Source organism: Neovison vison, chromosome 4 (assembly GCF_020171115.1).
Source record: "Neovison vison isolate M4711 chromosome 4, ASM_NN_V1, whole genome shotgun sequence".
In the NCBI taxonomy this organism is placed as follows: Eukaryota; Metazoa; Chordata; class Mammalia; order Carnivora; family Mustelidae; genus Neogale; species Neogale vison.
The window spans coordinates 143,902,320-143,919,819 of record NC_058094.1 but is presented as its reverse complement, the minus strand read 5'-3'; the positions used below and the strand labels follow the sequence as shown (position 1 = coordinate 143,919,819).

Below are 17,500 nucleotides of genomic sequence, written 5' to 3'. Positions count from 1 at the left end.
AGCCACTGACAAGAACTCCCTTAGCTGGGAATATATTGCTCTAAAGTTCAACAACAACAAAAATCAATGAAGTTCCTACATTTAGTTTACTGAGATTTTGCTGCCAGTTATTTCTAGGGATATCGTTTTGACAATTCAGAATGCCAATACCTTGAGATAAATTGGTCCATTTCTTAATGTTCACGGGAACTCTAGTATTGTCCCACCACAAGACAATTTCTCAGCAATAACCTTCTAGTGACGTACTGCAATACAGATATTGGTGAGTCCAATTTTTGCATTCCTTCCAACCTACTTGGTCCTTACCTATAGACTGTACTTAATGAAGTCACAGTCCTGTCTTTGCCAGATTAGGTACATCAGTCTCTCCGGTTCTTAGGTGAATCTGCTTCTCCTTTAGCATTCTAATTTTACTGTTGAAGAAAACCCATTTGTCTTCCTGGAATAGGAAAAATTAAACATTATAGCTGTAAAGGTGTAAGAGATGGAACAGCAGGCAGAACACCCAAGGTGTCAATCCTGGCACTTTACTCAATACCTGTGACATTTTTCAAGTTACTTAAGATCTCCCTTCTTGGTTCATCTTTTATAAAATGGGGATATTAACAGTACCTACTTCCTAGGGATGTAAATGCAGTTTCAATGAGTTGATTCATATAAGAGAGTATTTGGTGCAACTATTCAATAATGTTCACTGTCATTTGGACATTATCAGAATACTGTAGGAAAATGAAGGCACTAATGGCTTTTGCTCCAATTCCTCTGGAAGATCTTTTTCTTCAAAACGGTTCACACTACTAATTTCGCTGGGGATTCTAGACTCTCAGAAGCCTAAATGATGACTGTGGCTTTATAGGAAAATAATACTATCATTAGGTCCAGAGATCAGCACTCATCACATGGGAGTCATGGGTAAGAATTGAGATATTGAGCTCATCCTCCAGACTAGACCCATAACGAACTCCATGCAACTAATTCTGGACCTCTCCGTGTGTTGCTTGTCTTCGTGAAGGTATGTTCAGAGGTGTGAAGGTTGGGCCACAGGTTGACTATATCAGTACCTGGAGATAAGGGAATGGAACACATAGGTACTCTTACTCAAACTTCGAAATGTGTCACATGCCAGAAGTTTCAGGAAGATTTTATTTAGCTCTGTCCCTCTGCAGATAATGTGGGTGTTGATCACCCACATTTTAAGAAAGAATGGAGACAATATACATATAGTCCCTGATGATCGTCTCTGCAGGGCTGGAGCTGTTGAGATGGCTTTGTTTGGGCAGTTTAGAGCTTAGCCACATAGCATGCTCTAACCACAACAGGAAGCCAGTGCTGAAAGGGCAAAAATTGGGACAAGCAAAACTGATCTTACCTTGAGCCACTACTGGGACTAGCCAGTGACTTAAAGGATTACAAAGTTAGGCTTGATTCAAGCTGGATGTAATGTCCAAGGCAGAGAGTGGGCAAGCAGTGGATTGGGTCCTGCAGCTAGAAGGCCCATAGGCCAAGGCCTCTCTGAATATCACTTGCTTTGGTCAAGGCAATCCACCTTCTTGGAACATAACTCAAGCTTGCCTTTAACAACATAAGAAAGAGAATTCACGTATAGAGCCAAACAAAATATCAGGATTCTAGACAAGCAGACTGAAAACATGATCCCATGTTGGCCCCAACAAAAAATCGTAAAGCTAATCAGGAAGCCAAGACAGAACCATGTCACAAGCTGAGGAGACCCAGCAGTGATCCATGGAAGGCCAGCTGGGAGAGGCAGGGGTGCTCAGGGTTCATCCCATAGAACAGATCTCCAGCTGACTCTATGTACCTCTTTGTGGACCCAGGTGACTACAAATCCGAAGACCAGAACAAGAGTACAGCAACACACTTTTTTGTGTCATATTACATGGTAGGTAGAATAATGCCTCCCAAAGATGTCTGCACGCCAGCCCTTGGAAGCTATGAATATGTTCGGTTACATGGAAAAAGGGAATGCAGTTTGTGGACACAATTAAGTTTGCTGATCATCAGACCTTATCATGGGGAGATTATCCAGGTTTGCCTAATCTAAACATGTGAATTTTTGAAACTAGAAGGAGACGAAGTAAACCAGAGCATCAGAGAGGTGGTACACCAAAAAAGACTCAACACACCATTGCTGGCCTTGGAGACGGACAGGTGCCGAGAACCAAGGAATGCTGGCAGTCTTTTGAAGATGGAAAAGAGAAGAAAGTGAATGGTCTCATAGAGCCTCCAGAAGGAATGCAGCCCTACAATACTTTGATTGTAGCCCAGTCAGACCCTTAGCAGAATTCTCATCTACAGAAATATAATACATTCATGTCGTTTTAAGCCACTAGGTTGGCAGTGATGATTTGTTGCAGTAACAGTGGAAAACAAATGCACTTTATGGCAAAGGGAATGTTTAGATCGTCATTGACCCTAGAATCAACCAAACCATAACTTGTCTCAAATTATATTCCTTCTATATTAAAAAGTGACTTCTCCTTGGAGAACACAAGTAATACCTTGAAGGGGGGGAGCAGGCTTGTTGGAGGGGGACGAATGCCCGTTCATCTTGACTCCCCGGAGCGGGGCACAAATCAAGACAGGGACCAGACCCAAGCCTGGATCACAGCCATTTTAGACTGTTCTCAGTTTCCATGTGAAGTTCTGCCCATGGTCATATATTTGTCAAGAGCTAGTATTTCCTACTCTGTCTGGGCAAACAGGTAACTGCTACTCTAGATACAGATAGCGGTCATAGAAAAAATTTTTTAAAAAAGAACAAAGAAATTCTTCAGTGAAACATATGAGAACAAGGGTACCACCCTGTCACTTTATTAAGTGTTTCTAACTAGCAGAGTCTATCAGTAATTCACAGACCATCATCCCAGAACTTAAAATGCTTAGATCATCCCAGTACTAGAATTCCCTTGGCAAACCCCAGCCTCAGTTGGGAAAAGCAGCAGATGAATCACAACTGATTTTTTGCATTCCCGGAAGGATTTTGTAGCCTGTGGATAAAGGGTATAAGTACAGAGCCCTGAGGGGAGGAGAGAGCCCCAACGGCAGAGAGTAAAAGCCCAAGCTCCGGCTCAGGTTCTAGAACTTACCCTCAGCCCTGCCTGAGGCCACTCTGTGGCACCCAAGTTCAAAGCAAAACCACCTCCAGGGCATTGCTCTGGCAGCTTAAGACTGGGTTAAGTTTCATTTTAGTCAAGGGAAGTCATTGTTCTGATTCAAGCATTGTTCTAATGTCACACTGGTCAAGGTTTTATCTATAAACTTTTGGCTACTGCTTTCAGAATTTGAAGTTGAAAGATGTGCGAAAATTTTTTGACAGAACATTTAACACGCTGACTTCTTTTACCCTCTCTTGACCTGGTTTTTGTCCTACACTTCTTTTGATACTTACTGCCAATTCCAATTCAGTTTCTCTGGGGAGTTTCTTGTTCCCAGGAAGCAGCATTCTCTATAAATACATAGATTACTGGACAGTCTTACCGTAGATCGATTGAAGCCTAACATATCTCAATTTATTTATTTTCCAAAGTCTGGATAATTTGTTTTGAAGAAGCAGCAATGAAAATGGAAGGCTAAAAACACACTTTAAGGAAAATCTGCTGGGAAAGGGGGAAAAGAAATAAAGAGGGGGAAAGGGGGAATTTAAACAATTTGTCACAGTTTCCTTTTTCTTTAGATTTTTGTTGGTGTGTCATAAATCAGTTGCTCAGAGTCCACAGAACCTTGATCTCTTAAGCAGGCAAGGGGTGAGGGAATGGGAGGGCAGAAGTGACACTGAAGAGAAGCAGAGCGGACGCAAGGAACAGTCAGCTCACAGATTCTGTTACCCAGAGCCCCAGCATGCTGCTCTGCCCTTTTTTTAAAAATTTTTTTAAATATTGTATTTATTCATTTGACAGACAGAGATCTCAAGTAGGCAGAGAGGCAGGCAGAGAGAGAGAGAAAGGAAAGCAGGCTCCCTGCTGAGCAGAGAGCCCAAAGTGGGGACTTAATCCCAGGACCCTGAGATCATGACCTGAGCCAAAGGCAGGGGCTTAACCCACTGACCCATCAAGGTGCCCCTGCTTGGCCCTTTTCAATGTGACAGAAAAGTAATTCAGTGCCTGGTCTAGATCATGTCTGTCCTGAATGATACTGTGAGTCCTTTCTACAAAGAGAATGACTGCAGTCTATAGCGTATACAACCCTTCTTCCACCGTGTAAAGACGAGGACTGGGGCAGAGGGATATATAGATAAAGAAAGACAGGGAGGTGAGTAAGTAGGTAGGTAGGTAGGCAGATAGATAAATTGATTTATAGATAGATAGCTAGATAGATAATCACTAAACTGTGAAGAAGCACAGCCTGGGAGTCTATTAGAAGTATGTAAATGTGTGCATCTGATCACCCCTTGGAAATTGGTTCCACCCTTCCAAAGGTGGGCATCTTTCTTGAACTTGGTTCTCCTTCGGACATTTTTGGCATGCAATATTTAGTTTTCCCATGTGTTTCCTTTGAACAATTCATTTTTGCCATTTGATGTTTCTAAAACATTAAAATGTTACTTAAGGAGAAAAAAAGCAAAAGTGAGCAAACAGACTCATAAATACAGATAGCAAATAGGTGGTTATTGGGGGGTGGGTAAAATAGGGAAAGGGGATTAAGAGGTACAAACTTCCAGTTATAAAATAACTAAGTCATGGTGACATAAAGTACAATATGAGGAATATAGTCAGTAATATTGTAATATCTGTGTATGGTGACAGATGGTAACTACACTTATCATGATGAGCATTTTCTAATATATATAAATGTCAAATCACTATGTACACATGAAACTCATATAATATTGTATGTTGACTGCACTAAAATTAAAAAAAAACATAAACATAAAAAAGTGAGCTGTATAAAAGAAAATCTTGCCACTGCTGCCAAATTTTGTCTCAGGAAAGTGCGTAGAAACGGGCATTCTGTTTCCAGGGGTTCCCGCAAGCTTGGGAGAGCTCATCCTCAGTGAGAAGGAATTGCGTTGCTCCTCAAGTTATCCCTTGGGCTGAGGAATGAAATCCTGGTAGCCAGATTGGCAGGAGATCCCTGACCTTGTCCAATGGCAGCCAACAGTGACCTTGCCTGAGTCCCATGGTGAGTCAGGAGGAGAGCAAGTGTTCCACCCTCTGTGCACCTGCTAGGCGGGAAGACAGGAGTCAGCTCGTGAAGCATTTCTCCAAGCTCGTTACTTTCCATAATATGTGTAGGCGTGGAGCATCAGTGAGGACAAACTGATTCCTAACTATGAGTAATGCAAGGTAAAGAGTAGGTAGCATTCAGTGATCTCCACTGGCATGCTTGTCTCATGGATAAAATAGCCACTGTACAACGAGCGACATGGGAAACGACTGCCCGGGTCATTTTCGGTCTGTGGCTCCAGCAGATTTGCTGAGAAAATGGTGATACATTGGTACAGCAAAAGGTTCTGTTCATATGGCCACGTGGAGAAAGAGAATCTTTTCTTTAGACCCTATGTCTGAAATGCAGTGTAGATTTGAGCCCATGAAAAATGTTGCCTGAGCCAAGAGCTTTCCTGCAAAGAAAGAAACAAAAACAATTTCAGACATGTTCGTGACCTGCCGGCCCTTTAATGAACATGTTCATTAAAACAATGTATCTGTTAAAAGCCAGAGATGTTACTCAGAAACCTCTAAAGAACCTAATAGATTAGTATCTTTATTTTTACCCAGAGGAGATAATTATGTTACAGGCAAGTAACCATGTAACCATATGTATTCCTAGACACGTATATGTAGGGATACACATAATCTCAAAAGGAATATAAGAACATATAAGAATGTTCTTAAAGAACATATAGGAATGTCTGGCCAACACATAGGCAATTTAAAATAACAAGCCAAAAAATTCAAGCCAAAAAATCAGGGCGGATTTTCTTGTGAAATGTGTATAAATCCAAGTATACATGTATTTATGTAGTAAAACCTCATTGATTCCCATTCTACACATGTAGACTTTATAATTACTCTAATGCTCTTGGCACTGTATATAAGATGAAATACTGATTAGGTGAAATAGTAGTGTAAACAAAAGAAATATTTATACATATAAAAGCTCACAGTTTCTAAGTATTATTTTAGTAGTAGCTCTTGTACTCCAAAAATAAATGTCTAATTATAAACACCATGTTAAGCACTGCCAAGATTCTGTAAGTGTTCTCAGTACTAAAACCAGTGCTCTGTAGTGATTTCACATGCCTTATTACTGTTAATAAGGAAAGGGTAATAGCAAACTTGGTGTTCAAAGCATGGATTCCAAAACTAGGCTGTCTGATTCAAATCTGGCTGTCCCTTTTGTGAGCTTTGTGTGACCTTCAGCAAGCTATTTGAAAGTTCTGCATCTCAGCTTCCTCGTATATAAAACAGAAAAGAATGTTGGCGTTGACAGAGAAGCAAAGAATGACAGGCCTCTGTCCCTGCAATGGACTGGATTTTTATGTCTCCCCAATATTCACAGGTTGAAACCCTAATCCCAGTGTGATGGTGTGATGCTATGAGGAGGTGGGACCTTTAAGAGGTAATTAGGTCATGGGCGTGGAGCTGGCGTGGATGATAAGAAGGGGCAGAGAGTGTGCTAGCTCTCTCTCCACCCTCTCACTACAAGCTAGTTATCCCCAAACCAGAAGAGGGTGCTCCCCACAAGCCAGCCATACTGGCTCTCTAATCAAAGGCTTCCAGTCTCCCAAACTGGGGGACCCTCCTCAGCTCTGAACCCACTGAGAAAGAGTGGCAGCAGGAAACCAAAATATCCCCTTCATTATGAGGAAGATTAAGCTGATGAAATGACTGTGGGTCACTCGGCCAAAAGGACTTTGTCCTAAGCTGCACCCTCAGAATTACGCCTCTTACCTTCCTACTACAAGACAGCCCTGGAAAAGCAAGCCCGTCCTGTGTTAATCCCCAGCACAGAGGAGTGGAACACGGGCCTCGTGTAATCAAGCAGCTCCTCAGGTAAGGTCAGGGAGGCACTGGGCCCCTGTGCCCTGATTTTCCTCCAGGAAATCACTCCATCTCCATGGAGAGGAATAGATGTGGGATAAATAGCCAGGAGTGTTTTAGGGAGAATCCCTCTTTATGGAAACCAAAAAAGCCAGGACCATGTGCTCTCATGTTTCTCTTGGCTTTGAGAATTAGATGATGGGCCCTCCACCCCACTCATGGGGAGTATAAATAATTAGCTATTATGATGTGTGTTATTCTTAAATATGTCTCTATCAGGAGTTTAAGAAATTTGGTTGGATCCAAGATACGTGTCAAAAGCCGTCTAGTGGACATTCTAGAATCCGAACTGCCTTGGGTTTTTAAGTTCTCCATTCTGATTTGTGTTACACTTGGTTATTAAGGTTCAAATTTGGGGTAAATTAGTAGGTGATGTGGTACCATTAATGGTGTTTCCTCCTGTCTGGCACCCTATTCTAGAAAAGCTTTTTCTCTACTCTGTAGCTCCTAAATGCAGGTGTGGGCAGACTCCTGATTAGCCCGTTTCAGCAATGCGGGGGGCGCACGGCTGATTCAGCACAAGGTACTACAGATAGGTGTATGGCTCTTCGCCCCGGCAATTAGGGCTGAGCATCTAGGCAGCATAAAGGAGCTTTTACCCTCATCACACACCCCTGACTCTTGTCTTCTGAGAGCCCAGTGTTTATTCGCACTTTCTCTTCCCCTGCTGTCTAAGGAATTTGGTACTTTTTGTGCTATGACCTCAAGGTAAATGCTCCTAAAATTATACTGGGTTTAAAACTGAAATTTATCAGGATCCCTTTTGTTTTCTCCACCGGACTCTAACCCACAGTATTGCATGTCCTGGGTTACCTAGCAACTCGGTTGTCCAGAGGTAGACTGAAGCGTAAACATAGTACCTTCTCCAGCTGTAGAAATACTGCAGCTCTGGTTTGTTGGCTAATGAAGAAGCTGTGGGACAGGGCTCTGCTTTCAGGTGTTCAGAGTGACAATCACATGAAAGTTCCCTGGCATAGCGCGATGGCTCAGCTGGCGTCAGGTCCTTGCGTGAGCTCATGCCTGAGTAATTGATGGAGTTAAGTGAGTGGAGGTTCGTTTTTTCACCATGTTCTCCGTGACTGCTTCAACAACACTGGGCAATTTATCATGTTCTTTGTGCAACAGTGCGTAGACTTTTTAAAGGATGAATTTAGACATCCTCTTCCTGTCCAAAAATAAACAAAAATAAACTAAGCCATTCTCAGGTTCAAAGTCCTGATTGGAGAGTTGGACCAGCCGCGCGAGCACGCCCACATGACCCACAGCCTAGACCCCCTCGCCACCCCACCCCACCCTCATTGCTTTTCTTCTCTTGCTTAATTTTACTTTGGAGAAAGACCCAATTAAAAAGCACTGGTGGGTTTTTCTAAGGACATTTCCTTCGCAGAGCTTATGTTCCACTCTTTGGCCAGAAAACTGGCAGAGCAATTAGCAGCTCTAGGAAGTTTCTAGTTGTTTGTGTACTGTTTCAGAAGAACCCACTGTGGGCATCAGCAGACTTCAGACAGAGGGTTCTTGGAGAATGTGAATCCTTCCTAATTGTTTGGAATATGCTTAAAATTGAAATCAATAGTCCTGTCCTCACAAGGACGTCTTTATATTCTAAGTTAGAAGATGTCATGACAGCGTACCATGAGGGCACAGATTTCTCTCCCTCATCCTTCTCCACTTACCTCCACCTTGTGAGCTCTTTAACATTCAAAAATGTTCTCTGATACACTTGCGCAAAACCTGCTGCTGAAATAAATCTATCGCTCCAAGTAACTTAGTCATTTCCTAGGTGACATTCTAATAAGAAAACCATTTGGGGATAATAGTCCAATTGGAACTAATTCTCTATGTATTCCTCGTGGTCAGGAAATAGCACGTGCAAATTAATCAAATGTTCTTGTGCCTTGTGTATTCTAATGTTTAGTATAGTGATTCCGCTACATCTTCTAGGATGATCAATTTGTAAAGCATTAGAAATAATTATGAAACCAAGAGAAGTATTATTTAATTTTTCGTTGACTGAGACATTAGCTTAGGATCTTTCAGGTACTGCTTGGGATTAGGAACAGCTGTTGCAGCTGTTGGTTTCCACTGGCTATACGCATTGTGCAGGTTAATAAGGTTCTGGTTAATCGGATGCCAGAAAACAGAATTTATTATAGCACTCAAGCATTCATGCAGAACATAATAACACCTTTCCAAAGAAACTAACGGGGCCTAAACTATTTTAATGGCTTCAATTAATCTTAAATACACTATAACTTTTGGGGGACTGTGCATTTCAAAAATAGTCAAGTAGGGAAAGTATGGATTAGAGGAGAAGAAAATGTATATTTTGATAATACATTGTCAGAAACTAAAATTTTTGTTATGTAATGGTCATGTGGAAGCACAGCTTTCAAAATGATAGAATTTACTTATTTTTATTATTTTTTTAATTTTATTTTTTCAGTGTTCCCAGGTTCATTGTTTATGCACCACACCCAGTGCTCCATGTGATACATCCCCTCCATAATATTCACCACCAGGCTCACCCAACTCCTCACCCCGTGCCCCTCCAAAACCCTCAGTTTGTTTCTCAGAGTCCACAGTCTCTCATGGTTCATCTCCCCCTCTGATTTTCCCCAACTCACTTTTCCTTTCCTTCTCCTAATGTCCTCCATGTTATTCCTTATGCTCCACAAGTGAGTGAAACCATGTGATAATAGATTCTCTCTGCTTGACTTATTTCTTTCAGCATAATCTCCTCTAGTCCCTTCCATGTTGATACAAAAGTTGGGTATTCATCCTTTCCAATGGAGGCATAACACTCCATTGTATATATGGACCATATCTTCTTTTTTTAATATTTTATTCATTTATTTGAGAGAGAGAGAGAGAGAGAGTATGAGAGGAGAGAGGTCAGTGGGAGAAACAGACTCCCTGGCAAGCAGAGAGCCTGATGGGGGACTCGATCCCGGGACTCCAGGATCATGACCTGAGCCAAAGGCAGTTGCCCAAACAACTGAGCCACCCAGGCGCCCTGGACCATATCTTCTTTATCCATTCTTCCATTGAAGAGCATCTTGGCTCTTTCCACAGTTTGGTGACTCAAAAAATGGGCAGAAGACCTCAGCAGACACTAATCCAAAGAAGACCTACAAATGGCTAACAGACACATGAAAAAATGTTCATCATCATTAGCCATCAGGGATATTCAAATTAAAACCACATTGAGATACCACCTTACACTAGTTAGAATGGCCAAAATTAACAAGACCATTAACAGCAAGTGTTGGAGAGATTGTGGAGAAAGGGGAACCCTCTTACACTGTTGGTGGGAATGCAAGTTGGTGCAGCCACTATGGAAAACAGTGTGGTGATTCCTTAAGAAATGAAAAATAGAGCTACCCTATAACCTGCAATTGCACTACTGGGTATTTACCCCAAAGATACAGATGTAGTGAAAAGAAGGGCCATCTGCACCCCAGTGTTCATAGCAGCAATGGCTACAGTTGCCAAACTGTGGAAAGAGCACAGATGCCCTTATTTATTTATTTTTAAAAGACATTTAAAAGAAAAAAAATTTTTTTTAAGATTTTATTTGAAAGAGACTAGTGAGAGAGGGAGCACAAGCAAGGGCAGTGGGAGAAGGAGAAGCAGAGTCCCTGATGAACAGGGAGTCTGATGTGGGGTTCAGTCCCAGGACCCTGGGATCATGACCTGAGCCAAAGGCAGACGCTTAACCGACTGAGCCACCCAGGCGCCCCCAGCATAGGATTTATTTATTTAAAAATTGGATTTGAGGGCACCTGGGTGGCTCAGTCGGTTAAGCATCTGACTTTTGGTTTCAGCTCAGGTCACAATCTCAGGTCCTGAGATCAAGCCCTGCATCAGGCTCTGCACTCAGTGCAGTGTCTACCTGTCTCTCTCCCTCCACTCCTCCCTCCTGCCATTCGTGCTTGCTTGGGTGTGCACACTAGCGTACTCTTCTTTCTCTGTCTTAAATGCATAAATAAAATCTTTTTTAAAAATTGGATTTTAATCACAGATTTCACTTAGCAAATTTTAAAAGCTTTCAAATGCAATTGAGCTTCATTTTTATTACTCTATTATACGACCATCCAGATTTTCAGAATTCTTCTTCATTAGAAGAAGACCAAATGTTTTACTTTAAGAGAAGGCCAACAAGAAGTCAGTGGGGCATTCAAGACCTAGTCCAATGTCCTGTGGCCTAGAGGATACCTGTTATGGAGTACCCTTCCTGCGGGGAGACCTAAACATTTTCCCCAGGATTCCAGGGCCTGACCCTGTCAGCCCAGGTTTTATCCTCACATTTCTCTGAATAGCTACTCCCTTAGCCTATTGCAAATAAGAATTGCATTTCAAAAGTTCTGGTTTTGGAACTTTGAGCCAAATACCCATTGCATAAAATGAAGCACAATGGCATATCTTCTATCTTATTAGATTCATCTCTTAAAATTTGATTAAGGAAATCCTGTCCTTTGAAGATAGGGAGCAATGAGAGAACCCCTCCTATTCTCCTGTGGTTTTAGTTTCAGATTATTAATTCTACCCCTATTTTTATCCTAATTTGTAACTGAGAGTTTCTAGAAATGGAAATTTTTTAAAAGGTTTAATTTATTTATTTATTTGACAGAGAGATCACAAGTAGGCAGAGAGAAAGGAGGAAGCAGGCTCCCCACTGAGCAGAGAGCCCAATGTGGGGCTCGATCCCAGGACCCTGGGATCATGACCTGAGCTGAAGGCAGAGGCTTTAACCCACTGAGCCATCCAGGCACCCATAGAAAAGGAAATTTTAAGACTGTCTACCCTCAGTGTAGAAAGACCTTGAGAAAAGATGTCTTTATCAATGTCACCATTCCACAAACATCCTGTTCCAGGGAATTGGCCTGCAGTGTCCAGTAACCTGCCCAAACCTATGTCACTTGTTGATTTCTGTTAAGTTTCTCTAAAGCTATAAGTAATATAGTGTCATTCTCCAAGTGATTCCCATTCATAAAGGAAAAATACTTGCTTTCTTTTTTTCTGTGTCAGAAAGTACTTTTCTCATATATAAACATTATTTAATGTGTAAAACATTTAGAATATTTTTAAACTCTTCCGAGTAACATAGCATTTTTAGAGGAGATTTTTCTCAATTGTGGTTTGGATTCAAGCATCTTGTGTGCCTTTCCAAATAAAGTTAATTTTTGCTCATGAAAACAATTTTTTTTTAAATACACAGATCATCATTGCTAGAAAGACCTTGGAGAACAAGTTGGTATTGTGAGTGCTAGGAGATACAGAAGGAGTGGGAATTTGAAATATTTTGAAAGCATCAACTTTTTCTAATTGTTCTGAGTAATTGTAATCTGTTGTCTGATCATAACAAAATTGTCTCCATTGAATGTCCCATTTTAAAGATGAATCTGTAACTAGGTTTGTAATCTTTGGCAGTTGTCATATTGACTTCTATAAACTATATTTTTGAGTATACTGTCGAGGTATTATAATTCATTTATTCATTTTATTTCCCCATTCAAAATATTTTAGTGCTAGCTATCTACAAGGCACTGTTTTAGGTGCTGAGAGTATGGTGGTTTACCAAAGCTTCCTTCCTCAGAAAGCTTACAGTCTGTTAATTGAAATTCTTGTAAATAAGTAACAAATGTAAAAAGCTACGAAGATTCTAAGTAGGTACAGGGGTTTTGAGAAGGGCAATATTGTAGGTCAAGAAAAATTTAAAATGGCTTGCTTTGTGGATGGTGTTGGATTCGACTTGATCATTGAGAGAGATTTAAGAGTGGACCATTTAGGGACAGTGGTGGCAAATACTTGAGGCAGAAGGAAAAAGAGAATGATCCCAAAACTTGGTGCATAGGCAGGGGATCAAGTGTGGCTCAACCCAAGTGAAATGGAGAGTCTAAAGGGGAGGGAGACTGGGAAAGTAAGTGGGGGCTGCATTGTGGAGACACTGGAGACCTAAGATGTCTTCAGTACTGGGGGGAGGGAGGGTGGAGCCACCAAAGGTTTGGATCCTGATGGTCTCAGTGGTCATATGTGATCTGGATTAGAGTGAAGTGAACTGAAGGTAGAGGGAAGTTAGGGTTCCTTTTGAGATATAAGAAGGCATAAAGAAGGATAGTGTCCATGATACCTTCTTATGCAGAGATACTGCACATATACTGTCCTGTAATATAACATGAGACCCTAAATCCAAGTTCTCCCAGGCAGTCTTCCTACATGTCAGCCCTCTTGGTCTCTGTGTTATCCACACCTGCCTGTAGAGTCATGCTCTTGTAAAAAATAGGAAATCAGGTGTCCACTGCTGGCTTGTTCAAGAGGTAGCAGCTTGCTAGCTTCAGGAATTGTTTGACTGTGACCATCCCACAACTCTATGTTGGTTGTGACATCAGGGTCTTCTTAAGGGGCATGCCCTGGAAACCATCACCTGCCTAGATCCATAGTCCATGCCTCCCTTGCAACCCCAACATGGTCATGTTCTCCATCCAGTTACTGATCTCCTGGTTGCTCCTCAAACACCCCAGGCCTCTTTGCAACCCCAGGGCCTTTGTACATGCCATTGCCTGGAACATCTTTCCCATCAATTTCACAGGTCAATGCCTTGTCTCTTTCTGGCCTTAGCTTAAATGTCACCCCCTCAAGAGCCCTTACCGTTACTCTTTATCTAAGCCCTTTGTTTCTTTCCTACCTAGTACTTCAACTTCCAATTGTTTTATTTGCATGTAACTCTTTTTTTTTTTTTTTTGCCTCTTTCCCTGCTAAAACATAATATATACCATGTCTCTTTTCTGGATTAGTGTGTCTCTAGCGCCAAGAACTATGTCTGGCACTCCAAAGGAGATCACTAATATGTAACTGTTGAATTAATGAGTGAATGAATTAATGAATTAGTGAATTAATGAACATACCTGTTCAGAAAGCCCTTTATAACCTAAAACTATCCTCCTTTACTCCTGAATAATTATAAACAGAGTGGCAACAAATGACCACTTTTCTTCCATAATCTTCCCAGTGACATAGTCTATAAAGAGTGTTCATAGATAGTCATAGTGATATTTGGGAAACAGAATATAAGTATTCTGCTTAAATTCCTGAATATTCATTAAAAATTCTGGTACCACACCATACTGCAGTGTTTTTCAGCCTTTTAAAAAATGAAATAGGGGCACCAGGGTGGCTCAGTGGGTTAAGCTTCTGCCTTCAGCTTGGGTCATGATCTCAGGGTCCTGAGATCAAGCCCCACAGCGGGCTCTCTGCTCAGCAGGGAGCCTGCTTCCCCCTCCCTCTCTGCCTGCCTCTCTGTCTACTTGTAATCTCTGTCTGTCAAATACATAAATAAAAATTTTTTAAATTTTCTTCCTTTCTTTCTTTCTTTGTTTTTATTTATTTACTTTCAGCATAACAGTATTCATTGTTTTTGCACCACACCATGCAATCTGTGCACTCTCTAATACCCACCATCTGGTTCCCCCAACCTCCCACCCCCTGCCCCTTCAAAACCCTCAGATTGTTTTTCAGAGTCCATAGTCTCTCATGGTTCACCTCCCCTTCCAATTTCCCCCAACTCCCTTCTTCTCTCTAACTCCCCATGTCCTCCATGCTATTTGTTATGCTCCACAAATAAGTGAAACCATATGATAATTGACTCTCTGCTTGACTTATTTCACTCAGCATAATCTCTTTCAGTCCCATCCATGTTGCTACAAAAGTTGGGTTTTCGTCCTTTCTGATGGAAGCATAATACTCCATAGTGTATATGGACCAAAATGAAATTTTTTAAAAATTGAAATAGAAATTAGAAAACATCAGGGTGCATTGCTTCTGCTAAGTATAGTTTCGAGAATCTTTTCAGTGTGTGTGTGTCTGTACAGAGGTTCCAATGTGAAATTATTTTTACCATGACTCAAAGTCAATATACTCTGGGTATTTTCCATGTTATCCTAATCCCTTATCTGGCTATTGTCGAGCTCCTCAAAGCCAGTGTTGAATTGTATTCTGCAGTGTTATGATTCCTTATGCTTGTTTGCAGTGGAAGCCTTCCCACAAATGCACAGCAAAATTCAATTTTTTAAGTATTTTCTCAGAGATCAACAGAATGCTAGGTTTGCAGTAAAGAATGTTCCCAGAGCTGCAGGGCTTGGCTGCTTTTAAGGAAACCAGGAGAAAAACAAACAAACAAACAAACAAAAACAAATATTCAGGGTAGGACAATGGTAAGATTTGCTATTCTTTTAATCAAGAATTTGAGGGGCACCTGGGTGGCTCAGTGGGTTACACATCTACCGTCAGCTCAAGTCATGATCTCAGGGTCCTGGGATGGAGTCAAGTTCCAGCTCCCTGCTCAGCGGGGGGGAGTCTGCTTCTCCCTATCACTCTGCCACTCCCTCCCTGCCGCTCCCCCCTGCACTTGCTCTCTCATGCTCACTCTCAAGTAAGTAAATATTTTTTCAAAAGTCAAGAATTTGAAGCAAAGATTTGACACACAATAGCAGCATTTGTTAAAATAATATTTATGTTAACTATTTTTTTTTTCTTTTCTCTCTCTCTCTCAGCTGCCTGTCTTGTGCTTGGCTGCATGATTTTCCCTGATGGTTGGGATTCAGATGAAGTAAAACGGATGTGTGGAGAAAAGACAGACAAGTACACTCTGGGGGCTTGTTCAGTCCGCTGGGCGTACATCCTGGCTATTATTGGGATTTTGGATGCCCTGATCCTTTCGTTTCTGGCGTTTGTGCTTGGTAACCGACAAGACAGCTTGATGGCCGAGGAACTGAAGGCAGAAAACAAAGGTAAGATTGCTTTGGGGAACTCTTATCTCAATGCCTTGAGCACGTCAAGTCCCAGTGCTTCCCTCGTGGGTCTAATTTGCTGCATCTTCCAATGCTGTCTAGTTCATAGACGTTCCCTTAGACTCAACTCAAGAAATTTTACACAGTTGAAATACAGTTTACCTTTGAAATACAGTTTGTGTTGAAACACAGTTTACACACTTTACCTTTCTAAGGCTCTCAGAGTCCATTATTATTTAAACATATTTTCCCATTTCCAGTGTTTTTTTTTCCCTCCCTAAGTTAATGGCTATGAGGTAGCTTTTTTTCTTTTTTTTGGTCTACTTGATTAAATAGTGAGAGCATCCTCTCCATGTATTTCTGCCGTTTTCCAGATTGAAATAAAATCCTGGGGAATCTCATAAAACCATCTAGAAACATCTTTATTAAGCTCTTCACAATCGTTTTACTTGAATTCAGACTCCTCCCAGAAAGAAGGCAAGATATTGGCCCTAAATACTTAGGAGTTTCAACAGAGCCTAATTAACTGAATTAGAAAGTGTTATCTGGATGGTGAAAAGTTCTGTTTCTTTTCAAAAAGAAAATGGCTTCTGAAACACAAAGTAGAATAAAAAACAGGACAATGACCAGTAAATGATATGTAAATATTACAGTGTGTGTTAAAAAGTAGCAAGTCCTTAGTAAAGATGCCTCTCCATTTTCTTTCCAGACTTCTAAACCAAGTGTTTGGGGATAGAATTTTACCGTCTCTGTCTGTTGCAAACTTAGATTTATTTCACTGTTTTGTCTTGGTTATTTTTAACTTTAATACTTTGGACTTACATCAGCACCTTCAATTGAGTGACTGCTGCCTCTAGTTTTTATTTCTAATTGCAAACTAAAACTATCTTTGAATTCCAAAATTTAGCTTACTATTTCAAGTAGTTGCTAACTCCAAAAACTCTTCACTGCTTCAACAAGCCTCAAATAGAAGTATGTATTAGTGTCTACAGGAATGTCACATGTAATGATAGTGTAACAAGCTTTATATTTAGACCATCCCTGTTGATGCTTGTAAACTATGAACTATAAAGAGAGAAAATCAAGAGGTCTAGGAAAGCACAGTCATTCTTGAGCTCTTTATCTCCCTGATTTATGTACAGAAGACATACTTGGTTTTGATGAAAACCAAGTTTACTTGGTTTCATCAAAAATATTCTAAACATGAGGCAGCTGGGTGATTTGGTTGGTTGAACATCTGACTCTCCATTTCGGCTCAGTTCATGGTCTCAGGGTCGTGGGATCGAGCCCCATGTCAGGCTCCTCGCTCAGCATGGTGTCTGTACCTCCCCTTCTCTTCCTACCCACGTGCATACATGCGCTCTCTCCTTCCCTCTAAATAAATTTTAAAAATTAAAAAAATATTCTAAACATAAAAATCTTTCACAAGGGTGTATTGCTTTCTAAAAACAGAATTACTTCCCTCTCATGGTTGTACTTTCTAGATTAGGAAAAAAAAAAAAAGGCGATACAAAGATAATCATTATGCTTTTAAAATCCTGTGACAGATTTAAAGTACTTTCACTTTTGCTCATTCATTTGGAACCCTAGTCCAGTCTTTGTAATCTGGTGGATGTACACAGGTCTCTGTCTAGTTAGCTTCACTTCAAAGTT

At 41.0% G+C, this 17,500-nt stretch overlaps 1 protein-coding gene across 2 annotated transcripts in view; it reads left to right on the top strand.

Moving 5' to 3' along the window:
• The window catches only part of LHFPL3 (LHFPL tetraspan subfamily member 3), a 577,016-nt gene that overhangs the window by 390,139 nt on the left and 169,377 nt on the right, over positions 1-17,500 (top strand). For both annotated transcript variants that reach the window (XM_044245848.1, XM_044245849.1), the window contains exon 2: positions 15,611-15,847. In XM_044245848.1, coding sequence (XP_044101783.1) covers positions 15,611-15,847 — 237 coding nt within the window. The remainder of the gene's footprint in view (positions 1-15,610; positions 15,848-17,500) is intronic.